The sequence below is a fragment of the Mus caroli genome, chromosome 16, assembly GCF_900094665.2.
Source record: "Mus caroli chromosome 16, CAROLI_EIJ_v1.1, whole genome shotgun sequence".
Taxonomy (NCBI): Eukaryota; Metazoa; Chordata; class Mammalia; order Rodentia; family Muridae; genus Mus; species Mus caroli.
Window position 1 is genome coordinate 29,621,974 of NC_034585.1, and position 19,604 is coordinate 29,641,577.

The window sequence follows — 19,604 nt, forward strand, 5'->3', positions numbered from 1 at the left end:
CGAGGCAGGGTTTCTCTGTTTCCTTGGCTGTCCTGGAACTCACTCTGTAGACCAGGCTGGCCTCGAACTCAGAAATCCGCCTGCCTCTGCCTCCCGATTGCTGGGATTAAAGGCGTGCGCCACCATGCCCGGCTTCAGTTGTTTTTCTTATGAGTCGTCTTGTCTTTCAGATTCTATAGCTGTTTTGATACAGTGATCCTCATTAAACCTAATGTTTTTAATTTTAGGGTAAACTGGTCCATGCTAATTTTGGCACTAAAAAGGACTTTGAAGAACTAAGTTATTCTGTGAATGGATCTTTAGTGATTGTTAGAGCAGGGGAAATCACTTTTGCAGAAAAGGTGAGTATGGATTATTAAAAATTGTCTTATTTTTGTAGATTATATTGTAACTATTTCTGTTCATTTTGTATGAACTGATTTTCATATCGTTCATTCTTGTGGCCTTTTTTATTTTAGGTTGCAAATGCCCAAAGCTTTAATGCAATTGGTGTCCTCATATACATGGACAAGAATAAATTCCCCGTTGTTGAGGCAGACCTTGCACTCTTTGGACATGTGAGTTCTTATTTCTGAGTCAATGGTTTCTCTAGGTGTTCTGACATCCTTTCAGGAGACGCTTAGCAGGAAGTAAGAAGGCAGTTGCTGAGAATGCTTAATTAGTACCTCAAACTGAAAATTTTTTGGATGCACTAATTCTATATTTTAAGCCTCATTTTATAGAAATAGTTAGACTTGGGCTGGTGAGATGGCTCAGTGGGTAAGAGCACCCGACTGCTCTTCCGAAGGTCCAGAGTTCGACTCCCAGCAACCACATGGTGGCTCACAACCATCCGTAACGAGATCTGGCCCCCTCTTCTGGAGTGTCTGAAGACAGCTACAGTGTACTTACATATAATAAATAAATAAATCTTTAAAAAATAAATAAATAAAAATAAAAATAAGTAAATCTTTAAAAAAAAAAAAGAAATAGTTAGACTTTATTTAACTCTTCAGATTTATTTCTAAATAATTTGAGTTATAGCCTCACACTGTATCTAAGTCTTATAGGCAACTTCCTGAGTAAGTGTTAGATAGAACTAATTATTAATACATCTCTGTTTACTAGGCTCATCTAGGAACTGGTGATCCATACACACCTGGCTTTCCTTCTTTCAATCATACTCAGTTTCCGCCATCTCAGTCATCAGGGTTGCCTAATATACCTGTGCAAACAATCTCAAGAGCTGCTGCAGAAAAGCTATTTAGGTAAGTTACATGGTGAGGTTGTGATTATGCAAGGGAAAAAAAAACCTAAGTTTATTTAATAAAAGTGGCAGTTGGCTATAATGTTCACATTTGGAAATCTGGGAGAAGTTAATTGCTAACTTGTATAGATTTTTTTTTTTTAATGAGATTTTTTTCTATATAAATAAAGTGATCTTGACAAGGGGTTTGTAACCTTGTTTACTCAGTGCGCTCCTACTGTGGTGCTTTTGCTTTGAATACTTCCTGTGTTGAAGGGAAACACTCGATTCCTTTTGACAGTCCATTCAGTTACTGTAAGAAATATGTTGGAATTCTTGATGAACTGATATCTAATGGTGTAATAACTATTAGTTGCAAATTTTGGGCCAGGCAGTGGTGGTGCACGCCTTTAATCCCAGTACTTAGGAGGCAGAGGCAGGCGGATTTCTGAGTTCGGGGCCAGCCAGATTTATACAGTGAATGCCAGGGAGAAACCTGCAAGTTTTTATTTTTGGCAGCACAAAATTATTCTAGTGACAGTTTCTAGTTGCTTTATGGTAATAATTATTCTGGTTGTCCTTTGTCGTTTAAGTACCTGAACATGCTTTTAGTCACAGCCGGAGCAAGTGGATAACTGAGCTCAAGGCCAGCCAAATAGCAAATTCCTAGCCAGCCAGGGCTGTGAGATCCTTTCTCAAAGTGTGTAATTAAGTTTTATCTTTCTCCCTCATTATAAGACTATCTAATTTAGAACTTTAATCCCAGCACTTGGGAGGCAAAAGAAGCTGGATCTCTTGAAGCCAGCCTGGTCTACAGAGGGAGCTCAGGGCAACTATTGCTACACACACACACACACACACACACACACACACACACACACGGCAACTATTGCTACACACACACACACACACACACACACACACACACACAAACAATACCCATGTCTTGAGAAACAAAAAATTATCTAATTTAAACCCATTTTTAAGCACTTGTTTATTATGTAACAGGAGTTACTCTAAGCGCTCTCTCTGCTATTGTTTCTTCAATTTAGTTGGAAACTAGACTAGTCACAAATAAAGAACATCTCTCTGTGAGAATTCTGTGAAGCACTGAGTGGTTCTTACCTGAGAAATATCAGTCAGTAGTAGGTGATTCTCACTAACTCGTGCTATCTAGCACTTGTCTCTGGATTTATAAACCAGAGGAAAAAATATTAGCTCAAAATGCTAATACCTATTTTTTTCTATTTCTAGAAAAATGGAAGGAAGCTGTCCTGCTAGATGGAACATAGATTCTACATGTAAGCTGGAACTTTCACAGAATCAAAATGTGAAGCTCACTGTGAACAACGTACTGAAAGAAAGAAGAATACTTAACATCTTTGGAGTTATTAAAGGTTATGAGGAACCAGGTAAAGACCTGCTTTGTACTTTTTCACTTTACTGTTTTGCTTACTGTAGATAGGTCTAGTGCAGGAAGAAGAAGGATGCCAGCTTGGCATGAACTGCTGTATCTTGTTTGTCCTAATGTGAACTTTGTAATATATGTGTATATAACACATAATATGGCCATGTAAGTGTATGGAGAGGCCAGAGTTAAGTATTAAATATCTTTCTGTAATCATTTAAAATTTTACATATGAAGGTCAGTGAACAGATTGAAGGAGTTTTGTCCAGGTGGGACTTGGATCTAAATTTTTTACCATGCCTGGCAACAAACACCTTTTTAATCCACTGAGCTGTCTCCCCAAATAAAGTGAATGTGATATCAGCTTGCGGATACTTTTTTTGTTGCTTTGATAAGTGGTTTTCTTACAGGATCACATACCAGTTCTGTCCATAGCATTAAACAAGCATAACTGTCATGCGGTAGGTAGATTAATGTGCAGGGCACATCCAACAGTCACATTTACTAATAGGACAGAAGGTTGGACTTTATATGTAGCAACCTAAACTCCCAGTGCAAGGAGGATGCGGGTAGGAGATCCTTAGTTGGGTGCTACTTAGTGAGGGCTTGTCTCAAAAAACAAAAGCTATGATCGTGTGTTGCCTTTTTTCTTCTTTTAGACCGTTATGTTGTAGTAGGAGCCCAGAGAGACGCTTTGGGCACTGGCGTTGCGGCGAAGTCCAGTGTGGGAACAGGTCTTCTGTTGAAACTTGCCCAAGTATTCTCAGATATGATTTCAAAAGGTACAATAGAAAAAAAATTGGGGAGCTCCATGTTATTCTGTCACTTATATTCTGTCTTGTTCAGTTTTACTTGTGATCTTCTTAAATTCTGATCAGACAAGATCAGGGACATTTAGGGTGGTATGGCCAGACAGTCCTGACTGTCCTGGAACTCACTAAGATCTGTCTGCTTCTGCTTCCCAAGTACTGGGATTAACGGTATGAGCCACCACTGCCTGTTGTGTTATACTCTCTTATGGTAGATTCTTTTTGTTGTTTTGTCTTTTTTTTTTTTTCCCCAGAGCTGAGGACTGAACCCGGGGCCTTAAGCGCTCTATCACTGAGCTAAATCCCCAACCCCGGTAGATTGTTTTAATACAGAACTGTCTATCTTCATTAACTCATGACTTTGCCATGAAGTTTCTTCATTGAACTAGCAATCCTGATTCTTTGAAAAACTGTATTTATTAGTATTAAGCTAAACCACATTCTTAGTTTAACATGAATAGAAATATATTATTCCAAGACCTAAAAACCCTTATAATTCTACTTCTAAGACTTTTCTCCTGGTACTTGGCTCACACAAAGTAAACCAACCCAGGATCTTATATTCTTTTAATTGAGGTCTAAAGTGTTGCTTTTATACAAGATATGTTGTAGAAAAATATAAAATTGGGCTGGCAAGATGGCTCGGCGGATAAGAGCACTGACTGCTCTTCCAAAGGTCCTGAGTTCAAATCCTAGCAACCACATGTTGGCTCGTAACCACCCACAATAAGATCTGATGCCCTCTTCTGGCACATCTGAAGACAGCTACAGTGTACTTCTGTATAATAATAAATAAATCCTTTTTTAAAAAAAGAAAAAATATAAAATCAGGGCAGTTGGTAGTCATGTAGTGCTTAAAGGAATTGTCACAAAGTACTTCTTAAAACTTAGGTATAAGCTGGGCAATTAAAGGCACATGCCCTACACTGTAGCTGTCTTCAGACGCTCCAGAAGAGGGCGCCAGATCTCGTTACTGATGGTTGTGAGCCACCATGTGGTTGCTGGGATTTGAACTCTGGACCTTCGGAAGAGCAGTCGGGTGCTCTTACCCACTGAGACATCTTGCCAGCCCCAGGCACATGCCTTTAATCCCAGCACTTGGGAGGCAGAGGCAGGCGGATTTCTGAGTTCGAGGCCAGCCTGGTCTACAGAGTGAGTTCCAGGACAGCCAGGACTACACAGAGAAACCCTGTCTCGGGGAAAAAAAAAAAAAACCCAAAAAAAAAAAAAAAAAAAACACAAAAAAACCCCCACAAACCTAGGTACAGCCTAGCATAGTAGCATTTGTAGTCCCAGCTACTTGGAAGCCTAAAGCAGGGTGGCAGAGGGGAGGGGGGCATTGCTTGTGAATTTAAAGCAAACCTGGACAACATAAATTCTGTCTCAGAATAAGGTAAATAGTCCATATTTTAAATGATAGACTTCTAAGCAGATTGCTCTCACGGAAGGTACACATCATAACAGTGCAATAGCAACTGTCCATTGATTAAGGAACTGAAGATAAAGTTGTGAGGGAGTAACCACAATAAGGTGCCCCGCCATGCACTCAGAACATTACATACACGTGCTGTCCTACAAAGATTATCTTCAAAAAATTGTTGCTGCTCCTTCAGTAAGATGAAGCAATGTCTTGTGTTCCAGATGGATTTACACCCAGCAGAAGTATCATCTTTGCCAGCTGGACTGCAGGCGACTTTGGAGCTGTTGGTGCCACTGAGTGGCTGGAGGTATGTATTTCATAGTCTATATCTAGGGTGTTTTAGTCTGTATATTCCAAGTTAAGCTGTCCTACATCTCTGTACCATTTTTGCCTTTGTGTAGTATGTATCAGTGGAATCTAGATTTCAGAGTGGATCCCTCCAACAAACACTAGGTTTCTAAGTGATTGGTTCGTGCTTATTAACAATGTATACGTTACTAGATGTTAGTATATTAACAATGTGTCCTCTCTTCTAGGGGTACCTTTCATCTTTGCATTTAAAAGCTTTCACTTATATTAATTTGGATAAAGTTGTCCTTGGTAAGCATCTGTTTTTTGTTTTATTTTGTTTTTTAATTTGGGTCAACTGTATAGGGAACAGCAGACTTTTAAAGCAGCACTTGTAGTATACATTTTGTAGTATACATTGGCCATAACTGAATCTAATCCATCAAACTATAGAATTTAATCCTAGTTAATATCAATCTTGATATTGTTGTGAGGCTACCTATCACAGATTGTTTTTCTCTTGTGTAGCTTTGTAATGTCCTGGAACTTGCTTTGTAGACCAGGCTACAAAGATTCATTCACCTTCTGCCTCCAAAGTGCTGGAATTAAAGGCATGCACCGCTACACCTGCGTTTCGTTCGGTTCTTTGGTTTAATTTTTAGAAGGATGTGGGTTCCTTTTTTGTTAGGTTTGGTTTACGAGTGTTACTTACTAGAAAAACCTATTTCTAGTTGTGGTTTGGCTTAGCCCTAGTACACACCTTTAATCCAAGAGTTTTCTGCTTTAATATTGTAAATATGATTAAATGAAGTCAGCTGTAGGTCAAAAGGTAGAGCAAGGAACCAGTTGACAGGGTAAACCTAGGGAACAAAACAAAACAAGAAGTCAGAACTAAGAGAGGTGTACAGGTAATAAAGGGAGGGGCATTCAGTTTGAGGGGTTTCTGAGATGGTGTGATTCTCTTTTGGACCTTCCTTTGCTATTAAGGAAGATCAGGTGGGTGTTTTCTCTGCCTCTCTGAGGTAGCACACTTTCACCCCAACATCTGGCTTCCGAGTCTTTGGTAAAATTGAGATTTTTGTTAAAAGCAACCCCCCTCCTGCTTCTGCCTCCTGAGTGCCAGGATTGGCATCTGTCATGTCTTGTTGGGTAGTTTTAATTATAGAATTGTTTATGAATACTGTTGTCTAAAGAGGGAATAATGCTAATAATAATTATTTTATAGGTACTAGCAACTTCAAAGTTTCTGCCAGCCCCTTATTATATACACTTATGGGAAAGATAATGCAAGACGTGAGTATACCTAGTTACACAATTGTATGCCTTTTTTTTTTTTTTTTTTTTTTTGGTCAAAGATAAAACACTCAACAGTAACCAGTAATAGGAATTGAAAGTAAATTCTATAGTGAATTAGTCATGTTCTTGACTTATTGATCCTTAAGTCTACTAACTAATATATATGAAAGATTCTCAGAATACATCATTATGATTGTTGCCCTGGGACCTGAACTTACAGGGAGATTGTAAGTTGCAGGAAGGTTTAGAAGGACTTGAATAACACCAGAGGAAATATGTACAGACATGATCAGTTTTTAATGAGAAGGAAAATTAAGTTTTTATGATGTATTTCTCCTTTTACAGGTAAAGCATCCAGTTGATGGAAAATCTCTATATAGAGACAGCAATTGGATTAGCAAAGTGTAAGTAGAGAAAAGAGCAAACACTGCAGTAGACAAGTTTCATCCTACCTGCCTGCCCAGCTCTGCCCAGAGGGTCTGATTACCAGAGAACGGGTATGGCATGGTAGGACCACATTTTAGAATTCTTGGTAACGATGGTTGTTTCCTTTGCAGTGAGAAACTTTCCTTTGACAATGCTGCATATCCTTTCCTTGCATATTCTGGAATCCCAGCAGTTTCTTTTTATTTTTGTGAGGTAAGACTTAAGAACTCTACAGCATTTTCATCAGATCTTAGATTGACTTTGAAATCAAAATTTTCAGTATTTAAAAAATTTTAAAAGATTATCCTTATTATAAAACAGACTAGCAAAGTCAGCTTAATTAGCATGTGAGTTTTTGCTTAAATGTCAGTGAGATAATTTTAGTAATAGGATTTAATAATTTCTTATAGCACAGGGATATGATATTTCCATTTACGATCAGCTGAATAGGGGCTGGAGAGATGGCTCAGCGGGTAAGAGCACTGACTGCTCATCCAAAGGTCATGAGTTCAAATCCCAGCAACCACATGGTAGCTCACAACCATCTTAAATAAGATCTGATGCCCTCTTCTGGTGCGTCTCAAGAGACAGCTACAGTGTACTTAGATACAATAATAAATAAATCTTAAAAAAAAAAGATCGGCTGAATAGTACTCTTCTAGATACTAGGTGTTTTCTTAAGCAGCAGCAATACAAGTATAAAGTGATTATGAGACAGAACATTGAATTGATCACATTGTTATAAGAGCCAGTGAGAAGGCCCAAAAGGCCAAGAAGAGCAGAGTTAAATGAGAAGGAAGAGATCCTGGGGAGCCATGATGGAAATTACTGAGTCAATTTGGAAAATCGGGGGATTTAAGAAACATCTGAGCTGGGCGTGCTGGCGCATGCCTTTAATCCCTGCACTCGGGATTAAATCCCTGCACTCCTCTGCCTCAGAGGAAGGCAGATTTCTGAGTTTGAGGCCAGCCTGTTCTACAGAGTGAGTTTCAGGACAGCCGGGGCTACACAGAGAAACCCTGTCTTGGAAAAAAAAGGGGGGGGTGGGCATCTGGATTTGGAGACTTACATGGCTGGAATTACTTGATATGCTACTAAAACCATAGGATAAATAAGTGGCTGTTTTAATACATATGAAGAACTAAGTGTCAGGGCCTATGGGTCGAAGGACTTACTTCATAGATTTTTTTTTTTTTTTTAAGATTTATTTATTATATGTGAGCACACTGTAGCTATTGACACTCCAGAAGAGGGCATCAGATTTTGTTACAGATGGTTGTGAGCCACCGTGTGGTTGCTGGGATTTGAACTCAAGACCTCTGGAAGAGCAGTCAGCATTCTTAACTGCTAAGCCATCTCGCCAGCCCCTCGTAGGTTTTTTTAAACTATAGGTACATGTTTAGGTATATGTTTGGCCTGGTATATGTGAAGGTTTGAGGATAACTGGCAGTGAGTTCTTCCCACCATGCTTGTTGCCTTGATGGTAAACCCAAAAGGTAAGGCTCCTGCTCTAAATCCACTAGTATAACAGCCTTTCTTTGTCTTCTAGGATGCAGACTATCCTTATTTGGGCACTAGATTGGATACCTATGAGGCATTGACTCAGAAAGTTCCTCAGCTCAACCAAATGGTTCGTACAGCAGCAGAAGTGGCTGGTCAGCTCATTATTAAACTTACCCATGACATTGAGTTGAACCTGGACTATGAAACGTATAACAGCAAACTGCTGTCATTTATGAAGGATCTGAACCAGTTCAAGACAGACATCAGGGTAAGCACCTACATTTTCTTTTATTTAGCTTATATTTAGATCTCTTATACTTTTAAACCCTCCTAGTTACCTTCTGGTAACTGTCATTTCTTCTCTCAACTTGTATGAAACTGTGTGTGTGTGTGTGTGTGTGTGTGTGTGTGTGTGTGTGTGTGAGAGAGAGAGAGAGAGAGAGAGAGAGAGAGAGAGAGAGAGAGTTTTGTGTGTTCTAAATCTGAGAGATTTAATGTTAATCAGACTGGCCTTGAACTTGGAACAATAATCTGCCTCAGCCTTCAGATCTTGGAATTACAGTTGTCTGCCACCAGATCCAGCTTTTCCCCTCTCGTGTACGTTGTATTACAACAACACTCGGCTAGATCAGCCTTTTGTATGGCACATGAATGAGATCATGTAGCAGGTGTATCCAACCTGTGGCCCAGCACCACATTTATTTGGCCAAGGATTTCTATGACTGCAGCCCAACACAATGATAAACCTTAACTTGTTATGTCTGCACTTTAAGTTCAACTATGTCATCTTGAGCATGAACTTTGTAGATGCAACATCATTTCCCAATGTCAAAAATCGGACATGTTGAGAATGGTTGTTGTGTGTGTGCAATCCTAGTACTTGGAATGTGCAGGCTAGAGCATCCTGAGTTTAAAGCCAGGTTTAGCTACATAAGGTGTACTGGCTAGTTTTGTGTCAACTTGACACAGCTGGAGTCATCACAGAGAAAGGAGCTTCGGTTGAGGAAATGCCTCCATGAGATCCAACTGTAAGGCATTTTCTCAATTTGTGATCAAGGGGGAAAGGCCCCTTGTGGGTGGGACCATCTCTGGACTGGTAGTCTGGGTTTCTAAAAGAGAGCAGGCTGAGCAAGCCAGGGGAGGCAAGCCAGTAAAGAACATCCCTCCATGGCCTCTGCATCAGCTCCTGCTTTCTGACCTGCTTGAGTTCCAGTCCTGACTTCCTTTGGTGATGAACAGCAGTATGGAAGTGTAAGCTGAATAAACCCTTTCCTCCCCAACTTGCTTCTTGGTCATGATGTTTGTGCAGGAATAGAAACCCTGACTAAGACATAAGGTATTTAAGGACATGGCATCTTTTTAAAAAAAGGTTGGACATGTCTGATAGTGTTTGTCTTACTGTGCCTGACATTTACTTGTTACAAGAGAATGTGTATACATATTAATTGCATTTTTCTCTACATTTGTCAGTTGCTGTGTAGGTCATTTCCCTCTGTCGACTATTATGAATAATATTTGCTTCACAGAGTTGAGAAATCTCTTGTTTTTTTGTAAGGACCAATTCATGTCCCCAAGAGGTTCCTGTTGCTGAAGTATCAGTATGAAGTCTTTTCTTTTCTTTTCTTTTCTTTTCTTTTTTTTTAAAGATTTATTTATTATATGTAAGTACACTGTAGCTGTCCTCAGACACTCCAGAAGAGGGCGCCAGATCTCGTTACTGATGGTTGTGAGCCACCATGTGGTTGCTGGGATTTGAACTCTGGACCTTCGGAAGAGCAGTTGGGTGCTCTAACCCACTGAGCCATCTCTCCAGCCCTTCTTTTTCTTTCTTTTTTTATTTTTTTAAGATTTTATTTATTTATTATATTTAAATACACTAGCTGTCTTCAGACACACCAGAAGAGGGCATCAGATCTTATTACGGATAGTTGTGAACCGCCATGTGGCTGCTGGGAATTGAACTCGATCTTCAGAAGAGCAGTCAATGCTCTTAACCGCTGAGCTATCTCTCCAGCCCACCCCCCACTTTCTTAAGATTTTATTTATTTATTATATGTAAATTGAAGTCTTTTCTAGGAGGAAATTGACTTAAAACCCACAATTTATTTGAAAAAGTTGTTGGGCACCTGGGATTTCAAGTGTAGGGTAGACCCCAGTGTTCCCACTGCAGAGCTGTATCTTCTGTCATTTGTGACCCATAAGTAGGTTGGACCTGGCTTGGATAGAAAGAGCATGCAGAGCTGGTACCTACTGGGCTTTATAGTTTTTTGTTGTTGTTACATTTTTACTAGAGGTGGGTATCCTATGGCAAATGTGAGGGTCAGGACAGCTTGAAGACACAAGCAGGAAGCGTGTCTGGTCCTGGCGTTTCGAATGCATTCTTCAGGCGTGGTGGGCAAATACCTTTACCTAATGAGCAGTTTCATTTGCCCAGCTACCGTGCTACCTACTGTCTATCCTTAGTTGTTTTTTTAAATTCACATTAGTAAGTTCTCATCTGACTTTTTTAGATGAGAAATTGAGGGTTTTTTGGCAGCCTAGGCCACCTTGGTGACTGCCAGCTCACCCTGGGCAACAAATATGTGACAATGCTGACACCCTACCTTAAAAGGAAGTATAACTTCTAATGAGCCATTTAATGTTGGTCTTTGACAGGATATGGGTCTAAGTCTACAGTGGCTGTATTCCGCTCGTGGGGACTACTTCCGTGCTACTTCCAGACTAACAACTGACTTTCATAATGCTGAGAAAACAAACAGATTTGTCATGAGGGAAATCAATGATCGTATTATGAAAGTAAGTGTGCTCTTAGGAAAGAAAGAACTAATGTATGTAAACTTTTAGTTAGCAATGCTTCTATTTATATAAAGGAAAGTGGGTAACACCAGGTGCGTACATCTTTGGTGCTTTAGAATTGAATACAGATTTTGGTTTGTATCATGATCTCAAAGTGTCCTATCTAACCTGGAAATAGAAAAGACATTAATTTTATGTTAATTGTTTTATACTTTTTTCTGAGACAGGGTCTCTCTGTGTAACCCTGGCTGTCCTAGAACTCACTCTGTAGACCAGGCTGGCCTCGAACTCAGAAATCTGCCTGCCTCTAACTCCCAAGTGCTGGGATTAAAGGTGTGTACCACCACTGCCCGGCTCTTTTATACTTTTAAAGCCATTTAGGAACAGCATGGATAGTTCAGTAGTGAGTGCCGAAGATACTTATGTATAAGTATGTTTTGCCCACATGTACATATATGTACCTGTTTGTACCTGGTATGGAAAAAGCCTGAAGAGGTCTTCCAGTCACCGAGGAACTGCACTTAAAGCATTTTTAAGCTGCCTTGTGGGTTCTGGCATCTAAACACAGCATAGTGAGAGTAGCGCGTGGTCTTAATCTCTAACCGCTGAGCTGTTTCTGCAAACCAACCCTAGCAATTTTTTTTAGAAGAAATTTTTTTTTCTTTAAAGTTTATTGTCTATATGTGAGTACCCTGAAGAGGGCATCGGAATCCATTACAGATGGTTGTGTGCCACGATGTGGTTGCTGGTAATTGAACTCTGGAAGAGCAGTCAAATGCTCCTAACTGCTGAGCCACCTCTCCAGACCTAGGAAACAAATCTTTAATGAGTTTTGGGCAAGAATGAAGCCCTGCTAACTATCATAGACAATTTGGGAGAAATTTACGACTTCCGTATGCTAATTAGGCAGGGTGTAGTGGTGTGCACTGTAATCCCAGCACTGGAGGCTAGGCAAGAGGTTCTGAGTTGAAGGCATACATAGCAAATTCCAGATTGGCCTGGGCTTAAAAGTGAGACTTATCTTGAACAACCAACCACACCAAAACAAATAGACAACTGAGCAGGTAAAGTAACTAAAATCTCAGGTGCCTAAATGAGGTTCCAGGAGGCCTTGTAAAAGTGAGCTGTGCTGCTGTGCTCTGCTGTGCCCTGCAGATCACACTGAGCTCACAGGTCCTCCTGCCTGGGCCCCACTGCTGGGATTACAGACAAGGCTATAATTAAGTTTTTTTTTATTATTATTATTAGATATTTTCTTCTTTTACATTTCAAATGCTATCCCAAAGCCCCCTATACCCTCCCCCACCCTGCTCCCCAACCCACCCACTCCCGCTTCCTGGTATAATTAGTTTTTAATTTTTCAATACCATTTAATTTGCTTTTTATCAACAGGATTAACATTTTGCCTCAGACTTAAAAATGGTAATGTAACTGAGTTCTCAGTAGTCTGATTCAGAGAGGTTTTAACGTTTGAAAGAAGACACAAGTCATAGCACTGTTTAAGCAGTTTCATCTTTGTTACAGGTGGAGTATCACTTCCTGTCGCCCTATGTATCTCCAAGAGAGTCTCCTTTCCGACATATCTTCTGGGGCTCTGGCTCTCACACTCTCTCAGCTTTAGTGGAGAACTTGAAGCTTCGTCAAAAAAATATTACTGCTTTTAATGAAACCCTCTTCAGAAACCAGTTGGCCCTGGCTACTTGGACTATTCAGGGAGTCGCAAATGCCCTCTCTGGTGACATTTGGAATATTGACAATGAGTTTTAAATGTAACATGCATAATTAAATAAGAGCAGGGTAGTCTGTTTCTAGACTTGTGTTGGTTGTGCTAAATTTTCATTAGAGCTCTAAAATCTAATGTTAAAATTCTACCCAATCATCTAATGTCTTAGGCAGCAGCTTTTAGTGCAGGGTTGGACCTACACTTCAAGTACAATGGATAACACTTTCCATGTTTGTGATATCTTCTCAATTATGTTTAAAATTTTCGAGTCCTTTGTAATAACTTCCTCTTTGCTTCCTGGTCATGAAAATGTCAGAACCAGTTGTAAGAACATTGCTCTATGTCCTGGGGCATTAACTAGTGTCTTCTGAGGTAGGTGGAGGGTCAACGTGGTAGTTGGGTAGTTGGAGATTGCCCCATCTCCATCTGATCTTCCATTGAGCTGTATGCCCTTACGGATGTAGCTGGTTTGCGTTTCCCTAAATTAGACAGTTACTTTCAGAAGAGATGGAACTTGTTTTCTTGCCAGCAAGGTTGAAAATAGGTCCTTATGCTGGACCAATTTATTCGTCTGTTTACAGGAATAAGGCCTTACTGGTTAGTTAACCTTGGTGTTATTTATGATGAGACCAGAAGCCAAAGACCTCAAGTTTTCTCTCCTCTTGGCATCTGCCCTATAGTCTTTAGTTCTTTGTTTTTATTTTGTTTTTCTTTTTTTTCCAACATTTTCTGAAAAAGAACAAGTTTTAGACTCAGTTTGTCAGACTTGAAAAGAACACACTGCCAAGTTTTGGCCAAAGTGTTAGTCTTCAGGAAAGCTTTCTATCATTTTGGCACTGAGATATTTATTGTTTATTTATCAGTGACAGAGTTCACTATAAATAGTGTTGTTTTTTTTTTTATATATAGAAGATAATTATCGGAAGCAGTGCCTTCCATAATTATGACAGTTATACTGTCGTTTTCTTTTAATAAAAGCAGCATCTGCTAATGAGACCCACAGATACTGGAAGTTTTGCACTTATGGTCAGCACTTGCAACTTTAGGAAGGAGGAAAGCCACAAGCCAAATAATATGAGCTAGGAGAGGATTGGGTTAAATAAGAGATTCCTAATTGAGTTGGGAAAAAAATGATAGTTTTCCTAAGTGCAGTGAGTTGTGGCCAAGTTAAATGTCATTTAAAGGCTATGGTAGTCCTTACATCTACAAAATTTTACAGCTCAATTTATTCAAGATGTAACTCAAAATCAATTTTGCAAAATTTCCAGTACCTTTGTCACAAACTTAACTCACATTATCGGGAGCAGTGTCTTCCATAATGTATAAAGAACAAGGTAGTTTTTGCCTACCACAGTGTCTATATCGGAGACAGTGATCTCCATATGTTACACTAAGGGTGTACATAATTATCGGGAACAGTGTTTCCCATAATTTTCTTCATGCGATGACATCTTCAAAGCTTGAAGATCGTTAGTATCTAACATGAATTCCCAACTTCCTGTAGCTCCTTAGTTTTAGTTGCAAAAAACATTTGTGGTCATTGAGCATTTGGTGGGTAAAATCAACTGCTGTAAAATCATTACTTCCAAGATACTTTTTAAAAATGTGGGTATTTTGTTATCTCTGGTTTATGGAATAAAAGCATACGTTTATAATGTTTGCTGGTGACAAAGGAATTTAACTATCTCCCTTTATTTGCATGTTATTTCCTAAATGTAGTTCTTAGAAGTTTGAATTCATTTTTGGTTTTTGGGAGGGTAGGAAGTAGAGAATAATGGGTGTTGGGAAGACAAAGCTTGCAAAAGGATCTTTATGTACCTGCTCATCACTATGGTGGCTGTGAGTTATGTAGGTAAGGAGCAAGATCACATTAACAAAGTTAATTAACTAGTTAGCCATCATTACACATCTAATCAGTTTTGCCATGGGGTCATTTCAAAGCTGCCACCTGAGAATGTCACTAGGCTCTCAGGGTCTTGGCACCACTCGCCCAAGTTATATCCACCAGATTATTTTGAGCCTCACTGAGTTGTTTTGCTACTCAGTCCCTTCAGTCTTCACAGTGTTTCTCTTGTACCAGTATGAGTATCACCGTGCATAATGGGATTCCAAGTCTTGAATGAAGGGCATGCATTTTGCATAGACGTCTCTATGAAATAACCTTTGTTGTAAGTGGTGTTTCCAGTCAAAGCAGCAAGTTGGTAAGGTTTAGTCTTGGGTGAAATGTGGATCTGAGTAATAAGTAGCTTCTGCTACTCATCAGGTTATTGTTGGGTAGAATGTAGATTTTGAAGATAAAAATAGATCGAGCTTTTGTCATGACTCACTGCTAGAATTTGCATGACCTTTACTGTGTTAGCTTTTGAATGCCTTTTGGTTTGGACTTGCCAACCTATACTGTGTTTGCTGAAATGCCCTTATAAATGTATACAGCTGGTATGTAACAGTGTGAAGATTCCTTACCCGACTTAATAAAATACTTCGATATACTGACTTGTCGGACTCATTTCATAGCAAAACTAGCTATAGAGTTCTTATATCGTCCTCCACTATCAACCTCACGAGTAGTAGTTACGTAGACACACTGATCTCTCGATAGACATTCTGATCTAGCTTCTTGTCCTTAGTATATTTAGATAGATTCTACAGCAACAAAAATTGGTCTTATAGGTTCTAAAGATTGGGCCTGGAAAGATGGTATTAACTGGTCTTGCAGAGGCCTGGCTTCTCTGTGCAGCACATACTTGGTTTACAAGTGCTTACAACCCCAGCTACAGGATCTGTTTGTTACCCTCTTCTGGAATCCACGGGTACTGAATGCATGAGGTGCGATGGCAGGCAAAATACGCATACAAAAATGCCCATTGCATTGAGTCTCATTCCCAAAGTGTTTTTTCTTTCGTGTCTTTCTTACTCTATCATTGTGGCAATCCATCATGACAGGGAAGAGAGACATGATACAAGTGTGAGGTGACCTATCATTGTCTCCAGACAAGAAAGCATTTTCAATTCTGAAATTCCAGGGGTTTGGGCCTGCTCAGTCTTATCAGTTCTGTCTGGTGGCCCAGTCCACTTGCTCCACATGAACCTGGGAGACCTGGGCTTAAAAATGTACAGACCAGTCTCATGTGGTAGCCAACTTTATTCAGGGCATAGTTTAAAAGGATAACCTGGGTGCCAGAGAGATGGCTCAGCAGTTAAGGGCACTGACTGCTCTTCCAGAGGACCAGGGTTCAAATCCTAGCACCCAGATGGCAGCTCATCTGTAATGTCTGTAATTCCAAGATCAGACACTCTCACATGGACATACATGCAGGCCAAAAAAAAAAAAAAAAATGCACATAAAGTTAAAAAGAGAAATCTGGAATGAAAATTCTGTTCAGCTTCTGAGGTCTCTCTTAGTGCCACTTCCACTTATCCATGAGCATGGGGAATATCTGTGCAAACTTCATGGGCCATTTTGGCAAAACAAAATGTGCCTTCTCATGGTAGGCCCGGATACTGCATGAAATACAACAGTTCAGTACTAAACCGAAGCTGGTTGAAATAGTGACCACCATTCCTGTCATTGGGTTCCCATGGAGGCTACTGAGTTCAGCAATATTATCCTCACGGAGCTGGGCTTGGTGGCGCATGCCTTTAATCCCAGCACTCAGGAGGCAGAGGCAGGTGGATTTCTGAGTTCAAGGCCAGCCTGGTCTACAGAGGGAGTTCCAGGACAGTCAGGGCTATACCGAGAAACCCTGTCTCGAAAAACAAAACAAGTTATCCTCACGGTATGGGATCCAAGTGAGCTCAAGATGAGGTCTAGCTTCCAGAGTACTCGAGGTTTGACCTTGGCAGTTGACAACAATGGCAGAGAGCAATGTGATTGAGGTCCAGGAGGAACTCATGAGAAAACTGGCCAAGGGTAGCCTCTGAGATGCTGTTCCTCTGGTGTTTGCCAGCAAGCAGGAGTTCATACTGCCTGCAGGAAAGTGGCTGAGATCACAGACAAACTGGGTGGCACTCTACACCACAGGTTCAAGTCCCTCGAGCCACCTGCAGGGATGGGCTTTATGGGGGACTAGACTAGTTGTCCAATCAGCTCAGGAGACAGAGAGTTCCCTCCCTTTCCCTCCTGTCTGTCTTCTGTTTCTCTTTTATGTAGCAAATGTGACTCAGTGGCATGCTTCTCTCACACTCCTATGAGAGATTACTGAAATTATTATTATTATTATAAAAAAGAGAAACCGCCTCACTATTGGTGCCAAGAAAGGATTTTGGTGTCTAAGCATCTGGCCTCTGGGAACCAATGAGCTGAAGAGTGGCATGGGAGTCTATTTGCTGGTTGGTTTTTTGAAACCAAACTTGGTCCATTTAAAAAATTAAAATTAAAAATGCAAGACAACCAGAGGCTAGAAAGATGGCTCAGCGGTCAGTGCTAATTGTTCTTGCAGAGGACCAGGGTTTGGCTCCCAGCTGCCAAGTGAGGCAGCTCACAGTCACCAGTTAACTCCAACTCCAGGGGATGCATTGCTCATTTCTCAAGTTGTTAGGGACACACACAATGAAAACAGATTTGCAGGGCTGGAGAGCTGGCTCAGCGGTTAAGAGCACTGACTGCTCTTCCAGAGGTCCTGAGTTCAATTCCCAGCCACCACATTGTGGCTTACAACCATCTGTAATGGTATCTGATGCCCTCTTCTGGTGTCTGAAGATAGCTGCATAATAAAAATAAGTCTGCCGGGCGTGGTGGCACACGCCTTTAATCCCAGCACTCGGGAGGCAGAGGCAGGCGGATTTCTGAGTTCGAGGCCAGCCTGGTCTACAAAGTGAGTGCCAGGACAGCCAGGGATACACAGAGAAACCCTGTCTCGAAAACCCAAAATAAATAAATAAATAAATAAAAATAAGTCTGAGAAAAAAGAAAAAGAAATAGATTTGTAAAACAATACGAAAAAGATGGCTTTAATTCCAGCACTTGGGGGGGGGGCGGGGGGTGCAGAGTCAGGAGAGGCTCTGTGAGCTCAGGACAGCTAGGACTAGGAAGAGAGATACTATTATCTCAAATAAATAAGTACATAAACAAGCAAGCAAGCAAGCAAACAAACATATAAATAAAGCAGTGCTAGAAAAGAAAACTTGGACACACAGAAGGGCGACTGTGCCCGGTTTTGCCTGCCATGTAGCTGAAGCTAGTCCATGGGATTGGTTATTTCCTCCTGGAAACTGCCATCCACAGCTTGGCCACAGCGGAGTCCTCATGACTTGCCTATGTTTGGGTCACCTGTACTTCACAGCACTGAGCTTGTATTCATGCTCACACTCCACCTTCCGCTGAGCTGGAGACCTCTAGGAGGGTAGGGCCCAGCCTTGTTTTTGATTGATGAATGGTTGGGCAGGGGCCCAAATTCCCAGCTTGCTCTTGGACCCACTTGGGCAAGCTGCCAAAAGGCCTGGGTCTCGCCAGCAAGAACCTGTGCAAACTGGAAGGCTTTGCCTACTCCGTACCGCATCTCTGAGTATACATACTGTCTCTACTTGGGAAGTAACTTCTTCCCTCAGCCTGAAAGAGTCCAATTTACCAGCCTAGGGTGATCGCTACTTTTCCTTTTGTAAGGAAAGTGGCTACTTTCCTTAGTAGCCACTGCTACTAAGGTGTCTTGGATGGTGTCTTAGTTATTGCTGTGATGAAACACCATGAAAAGCACCAAAGAAGTTGGCAGGTTTTTTTTTTTTCTTTTTTTTTTGGTTTTTCAAGACAGGGTTTTTCTCTGTATAGCCCTGGCTGTCCTGGAACTGACTCTGTAGACCAGGCTGGCCTCAAACTCAGAAATCCATCTGCCTCTGCCTCCTGAGTGCTGGGATTAAAGGTGTGTGCCACCATGCCCGGTGGCACTGTTACTTTTATTGGTGGAACCTTAGGACTGGCATTCTTGGCCCCATGGACTCTTCCACTGCTTTCAATAAACAATTAATAACTAACCAATAAGCAGACAAAACACAGGACACCTTTGTAATCTTTTCAACCGAGCTGCTGCAGGTGGCCTGCCTCAGTTTACCCTGCAGACAGCCTTCCAAACCTGAGTGCATGTCCTGATTGCCCAGGTGGTGTTCCTCTTGGTCTCACCGTCCGACCACTTGAAGCCACTGCTACTAAGGTGTCTTGGATGGTGTCTTAGTTATTGCTGTGATGAGACACCATGACCAAGGTGACTCTTGGAAAGGAAAGCATTTAATTGGGACTAGCTTGCAGTTTTGGAGGACCATTATCATCATGGAGGGAAGTATGGCAACAGGCAGGCCGACAGCATGCTGGAGAAGGAGTGGAAAGTTCTACATCTGGACTGGTGGGCAGCAGGAAGACTAGGTCTGTCTTGAGCTTCTGAAACCTCAGAGCCCATCCCTAGTGACACACTTCTCCAACAAGACCATAGCTACTCTGACAAGGGCAGACCTCCTAATAGTGCCATTCCCTGTGGGGACCCATGGGGGCCATTTTTATTCAAACCACAACAGATGAATAAAGTAACATTCCAGGAACTTGCTGGCTTGTTAGGGATATGTTAGGCCTCACTCTTGGGAGTTCACCTCCCTGGTTTCTTCCTTCCTTCCTTCCTTCCTTCCTCCCTTCTTCCCTTCCTTCCTTCCTTCCTCCCTTCCTTCCTCCCTTCCTTCCTCCCTTCCTTCCTCCCTTCCTTCCTTCCTTCCTCCCTTCCTTCCTCCCT

The 19,604-nt window shown here is 41.1% G+C and overlaps 1 protein-coding gene across 2 annotated transcripts in view; it reads left to right on the forward strand.

The window, feature by feature from the left end:
* Tfrc (transferrin receptor) overlaps nt 1–15,387 on the forward strand; it is a 24,312-nt gene extending 8,925 nt beyond the window's left edge. For both annotated transcript variants that reach the window (XM_021185150.1, XM_029470576.1), the window contains exons 7-19: nt 228–341; nt 459–557; nt 1,108–1,247; nt 2,480–2,637; nt 3,293–3,415; nt 5,084–5,169; nt 5,399–5,462; nt 6,376–6,443; nt 6,792–6,850; nt 7,004–7,085; nt 8,422–8,643; nt 11,031–11,171; nt 12,696–15,387. In XM_021185150.1, the coding sequence (XP_021040809.1) occupies nt 228–341; nt 459–557; nt 1,108–1,247; nt 2,480–2,637; nt 3,293–3,415; nt 5,084–5,169; nt 5,399–5,462; nt 6,376–6,443; nt 6,792–6,850; nt 7,004–7,085; nt 8,422–8,643; nt 11,031–11,171; nt 12,696–12,938 (1,599 nt within the window). In that variant the 3' untranslated portion in view covers nt 12,939–15,387. The remainder of the gene's footprint in view (nt 1–227; nt 342–458; nt 558–1,107; nt 1,248–2,479; nt 2,638–3,292; nt 3,416–5,083; nt 5,170–5,398; nt 5,463–6,375; nt 6,444–6,791; nt 6,851–7,003; nt 7,086–8,421; nt 8,644–11,030; nt 11,172–12,695) is intronic.
* The last annotated feature ends 4,217 nt before the right edge of the window (nt 15,388–19,604 follow it).